Source organism: Lampetra fluviatilis, chromosome 60 (assembly GCF_964198595.1).
Source record: "Lampetra fluviatilis chromosome 60, kcLamFluv1.1, whole genome shotgun sequence".
NCBI lineage: Eukaryota > Metazoa > Chordata > Hyperoartia > Petromyzontiformes > Petromyzontidae > Lampetra > Lampetra fluviatilis.
In genome coordinates this window covers 3,992,753-4,005,424 of record NC_136334.1, presented here as the reverse complement: position 1 = coordinate 4,005,424, position 12,672 = coordinate 3,992,753, and the positions used below count along the sequence as shown (strand labels likewise).

General features: G+C 49.3%; 1 protein-coding gene across 1 annotated transcript in view; it reads right to left on the bottom strand.

Moving 5' to 3' along the window:
• The window catches only part of LOC144950912 (glycine receptor subunit alpha-2-like), a 138,548-nt gene that overhangs the window by 37,003 nt on the left and 88,873 nt on the right, over positions 1 to 12,672 (bottom strand). Inside the window, exons 5-6 of the mRNA XM_078881081.1 lie at positions 4,193 to 4,275; positions 1,585 to 1,722 (exon numbers count right to left, since the gene is read on the bottom strand). Of these exons, the coding sequence (XP_078737207.1) occupies positions 1,585 to 1,722; positions 4,193 to 4,275 (221 nt within the window). The remainder of the gene's footprint in view (positions 1 to 1,584; positions 1,723 to 4,192; positions 4,276 to 12,672) is intronic.

Below are 12,672 nucleotides of genomic sequence, written 5' to 3'. Positions count from 1 at the left end.
TGACAGGAGGTCACGGGACAGTCCCAAATGGCAGGGGTTAACTGCCGGAGATGACATTATTGCCTGGGACAGATATTTGTGGTCCATAGTCTGGGTTCGCTTGGTCACATTCGCAACTGCGGTTTGTCTTTAACACGTCGCTACGGGCCTCTCTCAGTCGCTATGTGTCTCGGTGTGTCTCTATGTGTCCCGTATATTCGGTGTTTGAATGTTCTCCCCTTGGCCGCATAAGGGCAGCCATTTTTCGATTTAAAGCTTTCGTGACTGCAGGGATTCATCTTCTTGGTTCTTTCGGTAAAGTCACGTAGAAGGGAAGTAATAAAATAATAATAATAAAACACAATAAAATAATTCTCACGACGTTTCGGCCACAACGCAAGCAGCCGTCCTCAGGTAAAAACCAGGTCCGTCGAGGCGACAGAGTCTGAATGAAACAGCACACGAGCAGCTTATATATATGCTCCAAGCACGCGTGCTGTTTCATTCAGACGCTGTCGCCTCGACGGACCTGGTTTTCACCTGAGGACGGCTGCTTGCGTTGTGGCCGAAACGTCGTGAGAATTATTTTATTGTGTTTTATTATTATTATTTTATTACTTCCCTTCTACGTGACTTTACCGAAAGAACCAAGAAGATGGCAGCCATTTTCTGACTTGGTTGGTCACACACACACACTGACAAACATCACGGATCCCCGGTTGGAATTTGAAAAATAAACGTACGCGTTTTGTTTTCACACCTGCATTGTCCAGCTTTCTCTCGCGTCACTTCCCGGCAATGCTCTGTGGCTGCAGCCAGCAACATTTTATCCAGCGATGTGTTCAACCGCGCAGCGGCGGTCACGCGTGCCTCTACTTCAGCACTGCGGAGGTAACGATGTCCGCGTGGCACTCCCTTCCCGTGCGTGTCCAAAAGGAGCCATGCCCTGGCTCACCGGGAGAACTCGCGAACGGCAGAGTGTGGACTCCGCTTACTTCATCTCCGTGAGATCGAGCGTTCCCCCCTCGCACGCGCGTGCGGGGGGGTTTTCTCTGGGTGCTCTGGGTTTTTTTTCCCACGTGGAGGAACTCGACCATTGGCCGACAACGCCTTCACTTATACGGAGGACCGCAGCGCATGGCGGGGAAATTTTGGCACGGGATGACTACGTGGCTGCTTTCCAACTTGTCTACGATTCCTCATCGCGCCTCTCTCTCTCTCTTTCTGCGAGATCGAGCGAACGCTCTGAGACGGCGCATCATGCAGTTGAAATTATTCTACGAAATACAGGAATATAAATCGTGTGCTATAGGGCTCGAGAATGTGAAATGGCAAGATTTAAATTTTGTCGGCGAGAATCTTCGGCCTCCATTTTTACCCCCCCGGTGCCTTTGAAAGTCAAACTCACATCAAACAACGGAGATTGCCATGCACCTCAGAACCGAGAGAAAAGGGAAAACAAAACAAAAATAATGTACGCGTAACAACATGGATTGTTGCGATGCACGACATTGAGAGAGGGTGACGACGGCTTGGGGAGGGGGGGGCATCGTCCGGCAACCCGATCGATTCGTGTCTGATGACGAACAACAGCAGCTTGAATACCGGTGTTGTAGTGCTTGGTGCAGTAGAGCAAGTCCTGCTCGTCCTTGAGGGCGAACTGTGGCAGGGTCAGCCCCTCTGCCACCTGGACGGCCCCCTCCGATTTCCACTCGAAGATCAAGTCGTTCATCGTGTATCCAACTGTAGGGACGCACACAACGCATGGCACGCACGGCTGATGCCAGACACAAATGTCCCCCCGCTCACCCCTCCCCCCCCGCCCAGCCAGCCCGGCGTAGCCTTGAACAGAATGTTGGTGTTCTTGGGTTTTTTTCGGTAAAGTCCTTGCAGTCACGAAAGCTTCAAATCTAGAATGTTGGTGGGCGAGTTTCACCGACGGGTGGTCAACACCCAACGCGGTGCCCGGCCGCCTTCATCTCCTGCACGGCTCGTGTTTACACACAGCGCACGGGTGCTCATTTAAGGCCGAGTAAACCTTAGGGAGGGCCCAGGGCCGGTTCAGACATTCGCCGCTGTCATTGGTCGGGCATTGAAACTCGGGTCACCGGGTTCGTAGCGCAGTCTGCTGAGCGCCTCCCGATTCGCACGGTTTGCTACACACGGTGCGAAAGGAGTTCATGATACATACATATACGACAAAGATCCCCCGTATAGGCTTAAGTGACTGTTGGGGCAAGTGCTGTTAACGGGTAGCACCTATGAAGACTGGCACCGAACACGAGGGGGTGGGTGGCCAGCACTACGCCCGACCGCCTTTGTCTCCCCATTTGGCGATGTTTACTACAAACTGCACCAGGTACTCATTTTAGGCTGAGTCGACCTAGGGGAGGCGCAGGACCGATTCAGATAATCGCCACTGGTGTTGGGCTTGAGCGAGAATCGAACTCGGGTCGCCGGGTTCGTAGCGCAGCGTAGCGCTAAGCACTGCACCACCGCTCCCCACTCGCCCACACACACACAGTATTTATTCAGTATTCATAATCCGACTTAGAGTCTAGGAATTTCTTTGTGTATGGGGTTTTTACAAGTTTATTTCAATCATCTGGTTATTTAGTTTATTTTGCATACAGCACCGTCCTTATTTTAACTGCGCTGTGTCTGTCTTTGCTTGCCATGGACCCAACCCCGACTATTCAATATCTGTTCGACTATTCAATATCGCGGTTTTGGCTTTGGGGCCGTCCATAAATGACGTCACGCACCTAGGGGGGGGGGGGGGAGTCAGACATTTGTGACGATGTGTGACGAGGGGGGGGGGGGGTTGAGAAATGTGACGTCACATCAAAATGCACACATTTTTATAAATATAGACAACACGTTCTACTTAATCAAATAGACTTTTTGATAAATGTTTTCTCCTACAACATCAGAGTGCAGCGCCACATTAAATACGCACTACAATGACAATAGTTTAAAGCGATTTGAAGCATGTTTTATTTTGGGTGGGGGGGGGGCAGAGCTTTGTGACGTCATATTTGAAGGGGGGGTCTGACTTTGTGACGTTTTGTGACGAGGGGGGAGGGGTCAAAAATCGTCCAAAATCGCGTGACGTCATTTATGGACGGCCCCTTTCGCGGCACTTTCCAAGAACGTGACCCACCGCGATATTCAAGGGCCTCCCGCACAAGCACATCAATACCAAAACCCGCCACTCGCCACCGAGTGACGGTGCCATCACCGCGGGCGCTTGTGCCAGGCTAGGTGCACTTTAAGGCCATGTGAAGTGTCGAACGCCCGCTGGCAGGAGGTCACGTGACAGCTCCAGGTGCCATGGGTTGACTAACTTGAGACGTGCCAGTTTAACACGTAAGGCTTTCGCGAACAATATTATCCATAATAAAGGTTTTTGGGTTAGATCGCGTTATTTATAAATGTGTCGTAACCCTCCACCACCCGACATGGCCAATCAGTAAAAAAAATGGTCACGTTTACAAAGGACAAATAGTTCACTACTTTAGCCCACCGGTGTGTTGAAGAGTGAATCAACATCGTTTGAAATTTGAGTAGTACGACGTTTCGCTGGTAATTGCATCCAGCATCATCGGGCAATTTGCCAGAATGGTGAGGCCCCCCTCCACTTGCTCCCGGTCTTAAATAGAGCAGCAGCAAGGGTGACGTCATCATTTAATTCATTCTGGTGCAGTAATTTGAGGCGGAGAGGGGGAGGGTATTGTAATTATACAATAGATTGGTAATCATTAAATTGTTATTCATTGCTATTTGTTTCCCTCGTAAGGAATTGTAATGGTATTCTATACACACACACACGCGCGCACGCGTTCACACACGTGCCACGACGCCGGTCGAAAACATTTATTAAAAAGTCTATTTAATTAGGTAGAACGTGTTGTCTATATTTATTTAAAGTTGCGCATTTTTACGTGACGTCACATTTCTCACCCCCCCTCGTCACACATCGTCACAAATGTCTGACCCTCCCCCCCTCCCCTAGGTGCGTGACGTCATTTATGGACGGCCTCTTAAGGCCATGTGAAGTGTCGAACGCCCGCTGGCAGGAGGTCACGGGACAGCTCCAAGTGCCATGGTTTGATTGCCATGAGATTTGCCGCACACATACATACACACACACACGCGCACGCGTTCACACACGCGCGTGGACACGGACGTTCCACCACGAGGGGCAACTCACAGCTCTCGAGCTGCATGGCACACGTCTGCACGTCCATGGGGAAGTTCTTCAGGTCCATTGGGCAGGAGAGAGTCAGGGTGAGTCTGCGTGTGCACACAAACGCGCATTTCAAACGACAACACGACAACGCGTGAGCGTGTGTGCGTGGTGAAATTCTTTCGCACTCTACGTAGACAACACGCCGCACCAGGTAGTCGTTTGAGGCCGAGTCGACCTAGGGGAGGCCCGGGGCCGATTCAGATCATCGTCACCGGTGTCGGCGATGAGCGAGAATCGAATTCGGGTCGCCGGGTTCGTAGCGCAGCGCGCTAACCGCTGCACCACCGCTCCCCGCTTTCATGTACGTTGAACTTGCTTCGCGCCGTACGTGGCCAACCGAGCTAATCGGAGGTGCGGGCGGGTGGGGGGGGAAGGACAACAAACTAAACTCAAAACAGCAGTTCTAAAGAAATGCGTTTTCAATCGAGATGATTTCAAAGTGCATCGTAGCTCCAGCGAGCTTCCTAATATCGGTAGGAAGAGGGCCTCCGGACGGCCGCAGAAGCGCGCCTCTGAGAGCGCCGGGCGACGATGCGGTGACGACCGCCATCTTGGTTCGATGGCCGAGCCCAGAGGTCGCAAACGGGTTTTGATTCCTTACCCGTACCCGGCCGCACCAGGGTCGCAAACGGGTACCCGTACCCGGCCGTACCCGTACCCTACCCGTACCCGGCCGGGTACGGGTAGGGTACGGGTATCGGGTACCTGATTGCGACCTCTGAAATGAAGCCATGTTGCAGGCGTGGGTGGGTTGATTTTAAAAACTTAAATTGTGAGAAGAGACAAGACGTTGGGAAATGAGTGACAAACAGTTACTCACCAGTGACTCACGGTCTACCCGTACCCGGCCGCACCAGGGTCGCAAACGGGTACCCGTACCCGGCCGGGTACGGGTAGCCGGGTATCGGGTAGGGTATGGGTATCGGGTACCCGGTTGCGACCTCTGGCCGAGCCCAAAAGCCGCCGATGCTGCGAGGACGACCGGGAGAGACCCACCGGGTCACCCAATGGGCCTTGATTATCACCAAATAGGACCCTGTGGCCACGGTGAAATTTACTTCACGCGGAGTTTATTTACGTTCATCTCACTACGTACTCTCAATTCGTGTAACAGCCAGTGGCGGCTCCTGCAAAATCTCTCAGGGGGGGCAAATGTCTGGATGATTGATAAGGATAAGGTCCACCCATGCAATGGATAAATTAACAGCTTAAGCATGTAAAGGCAACTTCACTTCTTTAATATTAATGCAAAATAAAGTGACTCTTACAATACAACTTGTTTGTTTCTATACTCACTATTAAAACAAACCACTCAAGTTTCGTTTATTAAAGATTCCACTAGGTGGCGACAAATTATATTGTTGGATGAAACGTGCTTACGTATGATGACGTAAGCACGTATGATGACGTAAGCACGTTAGGGCGATGCCTCCCGGAAGCCATAGAGAATGCATTGCAGCGCCCCCGTTCGAAAAAAAACATCTTTGAATGTAAGTCTATGGGGCCACTCGGGGCGATTCTCAGCCGGAGGGAAATCGCCCAAAAAGAGGCGGTACTCCACAGAACGTAGCATGACGCTGATTGGACTATATCCAGAGGCACAGTGACGGCTAGCGTGACTCTGTGGTTGAATGACATTGGTGGTGCGTCGCCCAATCGCCCTAATGAAGAAACCGCCCCTGGTAACAGCCATCAATCAAAACATGCTTCTTTAAGGAGCCTTCATTAAACCCGAGGCCACATTCCATCGTCGTTCAGTACAACAACCAACAGGGAGGCCAAGGGTCAGAAAAGAAAAAGAAAATTCTTGAAATACAAATCATTCGAATAGCTTTGGCCAAACGTTTCAACTGTTCCACGCTTAGGATCCAGGCCTGACTCTGCTTGCTCGCATCGCACTGCTGCTGGAAGGGGCCTGCATTTGATTCGATTTGATTTGAAAATGGCTCCATCCCCACCTCCCTTCACTGACAGTGGGGGTGGGGGGGGGGTTTAACATGACGGTGATGCGTTTTGGCTGCTTCATCAACAAGTCAATCTGGCCCAGCGCCTGTGGAATTATACAAAAAAAAATCGCCAGAGCCCATTAGAAACCAGCACCCCCAGCCCAAACAGCCCCTTGCAGCAACGGAAAACTAATAAACGCCCATCAGGCAGCTCTAACTGCAGCGCAGCATTTTCTCTCAACCGCCCTACCAACAGCTATACCCAAAGGGCTAAATTCTAGCATTCATCATCATCATCGCCACCAACAGCCATGATCTGTATACTGCAGGATGAAAACTCTCCCTACATCATCGCCCCCCGCCCCACGCCCCACGCCTCCCACAGTCTTGCAATGCCACAAATCCTTCTCGCTCCTCCGCACACCGGCGGATCCCATCGCTCCTTCTCCGCGGCAGACGTGCGTCTCATCCGGGGGGGTGCGCGGTTTTTCCCTCCTTTGGCTACCGCTCCTCCGCTAGTCTTGACCGTCAGGCTATCAACCCTTCCATGGAGGTGTCGTGGGCCCGTCACAAGCCCCCACTCGCCGGACTTTAATGGTCGATTCGGACCACAATTTTAAAAAAGGTGCTTTTTTTTGGTTGGGTTAAATCGCGTAAATATAAGCGTGTCGTTAACCCACGACCACCGCCGCCCAACACAGCCAATTAGTCAATGTCGTGTCACGTTAACAAAACGTGGAGAGTAAACCCATGGGCAAACCGAGTCCTCGAATTGTAAACGTTGGTCCGATTTAAAATCTGAATATTTATCCGATTAACTATACATCTCTTTTTAACAAATGTCTAATAAGGGGCACATTGTCAGCACGGGACGACAACAATACAGAAACACCACAGGGGTGCAAAGTATATAGGAAAGGCACGACGCTTCGCTTGGCGGTTACAGCAACCGGCTTCATCAGGTAAATTGCCAAAATTGTGAACGGACTCGTCAATATGGCGTTATTCACTTCCTCTATAATTCTAGAATGATTCCCAGCATGCACCGTTGTGCGCTCGTCAGCTTTTGTCCCGGTTTCGTTGTTGCTGCCCTCGTTTTCCGATCCACGTCACGGCAGGCAAAACACACAGCAGCAATACACGCAGCATACACACAGCACGCACACAGCACGCACACAGCATGCACACAGCATGCACACAGCATACACACAGCACAGACACAGCATACACACAGCATACACACACAACATACACACAGCACGCACACAGCATACACACACAACATACACACAGCATACACACAGCATACACACAGCAGCATACACACAGAATACACACAGCATACACACAGCATACACACAGCATACACACAGCACGCACACAGCATGCACACAGCACAGACACAGCAAACACACAGCATACACACACAACATACACACAGCATACACACAGCATACACGCATGCACACAGCATGCACACAGCACGCACACAGCATACACACAGCACAGACACAGCATACACACAGCATACACACACAACATACACACATCATACACACAGCATACACACAGCAGCATACACACAGAATACACACAGCATACACACAGCATACACACAGCATGCACATAGCATGCACACAGCACGCACACAGCACACACACAGCACAGACACAGCATACACACAGCATACACACACAACATACACACAGCATACACACAGCATACACACAGCAGCAATACACACAGAATACACACAGCATACACACAGCACACACACAGCATACACACAGCACACACACACAGCATACACACAGCATACACACAGCATACACACAGCATACACACAGCACAGACACAGCATACACACACAGCATACACACACAGCATACACACAGCACACACACAGAATACACACAGCAGCAATACACACAGCATACACACACAGCACACACACAGCACACACAGCACACACACAGCACACACACAGCATACACACACAGCATACACACACAGCAGCAATACACGCAGCACACACGCAGCACACACACAGCAGCAATACACACAGCACACACACAGCACACACACAGCATACACACAGCATACACACAGCATACACACAGCATACACACAGCACACACACAGCATACACACAGCATACACACAGCATACACACAGCATACACACAGCACAGACACAGCATACACACACAGCATACACACAGCATACACACAGCACACACACAGAATACACACAGCAGCAATACACACAGCATACACACACAGCACACACACAGCACACACAGCACACACACAGCACACACACAGCATACACACACAGCAGCAATACACACAGCACACACGCAGCACACACACAGCACACACACAGCACACACACAGCACACACACAGCATACACACAGCATACACACAGCATACACACAGCACACACACAGCATACACACAGCACAGACACAGCATACACACAGCATACACACAGCACACACACAGAATACACACAGCAGCAATACACACAGCATACACACGGCATACACACACAGCAGCAATACACACAGCACACACGCAGCACACACGCAGCACACACGCAGCACACACGCAGCACACACACACAGCATACACACACAGCATACACACACAGCATACACACAGCATAGACACAGCATACACACAGCATACACACACAACATACACACAGCATACACACACAACATACACACAGCATACACACAGCATACACACAGCAGCATACACACAGAATACACACAGCATACACACAGCATACACACAGCACACACACAGCACACACACAGCAGCATACACACAGCATACACACAGCATGCACACAGCACACACAGAGCAGCAATACACACAGCATACACACAGCATACACACAGCACACACAGTACACATCATACACACAGCACACACAGTACACACACACACAACAGCACTACACACAGGTTACACACACAGCATACACACACAGCATGCACACAGCATACACACAGCAGCAATACACGCAGCACACACGCAGCACACACGCAGCACACACGCAGCACACACACAGCACACACACAGCACACACACAGCACACACACAGCACACACACAGCACAGACACAGCACACACACAGCACACAGCACACACACAGCAAACACACAGCATACACACAGCATACACACAGCACACAGAGACAGCACACACAGCACACACACAGCATACACACACAGCATAAACACAGCATACACACAGCATACACACAGCATACACACAGCACAGACACAGCACACACACAGCACACACACAGCACACACACAGCACACACACAGCATACACAGCACACACACAGCATACACACAGCACACACACAGCATATACACAGCATACACACACAGCATAGACACAGCACAGACACAGCACACACACAGTACACACACAGCACACACACACACAGCATACACACACAGCATAGACACAGCATAGACACAGCAAACACACAGTACACACACAGCACACACACAGCAGACACACACAGCACACACACACAGCATACACACACAGCACACACACACAGCACACACACACAGCACACACACACAGCATACACACACAGCACACATACAGCATACACACAGCATACACACAGCATACACACAGACACAGCACACACAGCATACACACACAGCATACACACAGCATACACACAGCACACACACAGCACACACACAGCATACACACACAGCATACACACAGCACACACACAGCACACACACAGCACACACACAGCACACAGACACAGCACACACAGCATACACACACAGCATACACACAGCATAAACACAGCACAGACACAGCACACACACAGCACATACACACAGCACACACACAGCACACACACACAGGGGGTGCGTGGATCCCAGCATGCATGGCACTTAGAGGAAGACCCCCGAGGGATTGGTAATTCTGGTCGATGCCAGCTGGCTAGACGGTATTGCCTCGTTATCCACGAACTTGGTAAATTCGCATCAGGAACTCTACACTGATTGCTGCATCGAGAGAGACAGAGAAATAAAGTGGCGAGAGATAATGTGATTAGAGATAAAGCGATGAGAGATAAAGCGATGAGAGATAAAGCGATGAGAGATAAAGCGATGAGAGATAAAGCGATGAGAGATCAAGTGATGGGAGATAAAGCGACGAGAGATCAAGTGATGGGAGATAAAGCGATGAGAGATAAAGCGATGAGAGATCAAGTGATGAGAGATAAAGCGATGAGAGATAAAGCGATGAGAGATCAAGTGATGGGAGATAAAGTGATGAGAGATAAAGTGATGAGAGATAAAGTGATGGGAGATAAAGTGATGAGAGATAAAGCGATGAGAGATCAAGTGATGGGAGATAAAGCGATGAGAGATCAAGTGATGGGAGATAAAGTGATGAGAGATAAAGTGATGAGAGATAAAGTGATGGGAGATAAAGTGATGAGAGATAAAGCGATGAGAGATCAAGTGATGGGAGATAAAGCGATGAGAGATCAAGTGATGGGAGATAAAGTGATGAGAGATAAAGTGATGAGAGATAAAGTGATGGGAGATAAAGTGATGAGAGATAAAGCGATGAGAGATAAAGTGATGAGAGATAAAGCGATGGGAGATAAAGCGATGAGAGATAAAGCGATGAGAGATAAAGCGATGAGAGATAAAGTGATGAGAGATAAAGTGATGAGAGATAAAGTGATGAGAGATAAAGCGATGAGAGATAAAGCGATGAGAGATAAAGTGATGAGAGATAAAGTAACGAGAGATAAAGTGATGAGAGATAAAGCGACGAGAGATAAAGTGACGAGAGATAAAGTGATGAGATGAAAGTAAGTTAATTTCATAAACTATTCTTTAATATTTATAATTATTTACTGTGTTATTATGACGACTCTCGCGCGTATTTAACAGCTTACTTACGTACATAGTAAATTTCATTCATTCACAAGGATAGAGTTTCGTAGGCTCAACATCATTGGCGGTGAAATGTGCTGCTTAGGGGCATCGCCGGGAACGTAATAACGAAGGAACGCTGCAATCGGCTGCGACTCCACCGGGGGAAATAGCCACCAGCAATCTAGCACCGCAGGGTTTTCCCCCAGATCGCTCGGTGCACATGTGGCTGCACGTCCCCAGCCGCGCAAGGGATAAGGGGTAAGGACTGTGATCAGGCCTATGCCCCCCTGCCACCCCCAGTGCCGGATGAAGCTAAGTGCGGGGCCAGTAACATATGCCGTAAAGGGGCCCTAAATGAATAAATAAAAACGCCCAAATATTAAACACGTTAAAAAAAAATTACTTGCATTGTAGAGTCATTGTATTTTTTCACTCGCGGTACGGCCAGATAATAATAAAACCATTTACACCCGCTCGTTCGTAAAAGTCGAAGGCGGTATAGTACTGTAGTAATAGAGCAAGTGCAGAATCACTGAACAGATGTTGATAGCTTGAAAGCATTTAGCGCGGGGCCCTTAAAAGTGCGGGGCCCGTAGCATTATGTAGCTACTTGTGCTGCTATGATCATCCGGCACTGCCCACCCCGACTCCCTTCTCGTTTAAATTCCATTGCAGAGAATCGGGGTGAGAAGGGCTGTTCAGACCAGCCTGAGTTGCCGATGCTTGGCCACGCTTTGGCTACGTTCGCAATAGAATCGCAGGGAAAAAAATCGCCTTGTACTGCATGAATTTTTCATGGCAGAACGTTGCTGCTGCTGCCGCACCGTTACACTTTCCCACAACGCATTCGTTCTCGGGCAAAAACATGTTGCTTGTGGTGTATGCGTGTGCTTTGCAACAGTGTTTAGATTTTAGTTTCAATCAAAGCATTGCGATAATGTAAATAAACTTACAGAAAATGTGTAATGATTTCGGGGCGGATATAAAGACATAGTAACCACCTCTGCCATTAAAACACAGCAACTGTGCAATACATCTTCTAATGCTCCCAAGAAAATCAATATCGTTGTTATCATTATTACTCTTACTATGCTAGTTTACCCAGTAAAGCCTCACAGAGAGAGTCTCAAGGCTCGTTTTCAGGAGGCTCCTGCCAAGTGTTTGCAGTGTGTGTGGGGGGGGGGTGATGATCGCTATGCATATGTAACTAAATTATAAGGAGATGCGGTTGCTACATGTAATTTCAAACAAGCTGTTTGCAAGTAACTTTTCAGCATTGGGATGTGTGGCTAACACCAGTTACATTGTAACTAATGTTAACCGAGTTAACATCTCGCCACGGTAGCGAGATGTTAACTACCTCGCCCGGTATGCAAGAGGTTGTGGGTTCAACTCCGACTGGAGTTTCCATGTTCTCCCCGTGATCACATGGATTTTTCTCCGGGTCCTCCGGTTTTCCCCTCCACATTTACAATCAACTTCACGCGTTCAGAGTATTTGGCTGGTGCTATAAATTTCCACGTGATAAGACACATCCGTGGTGAG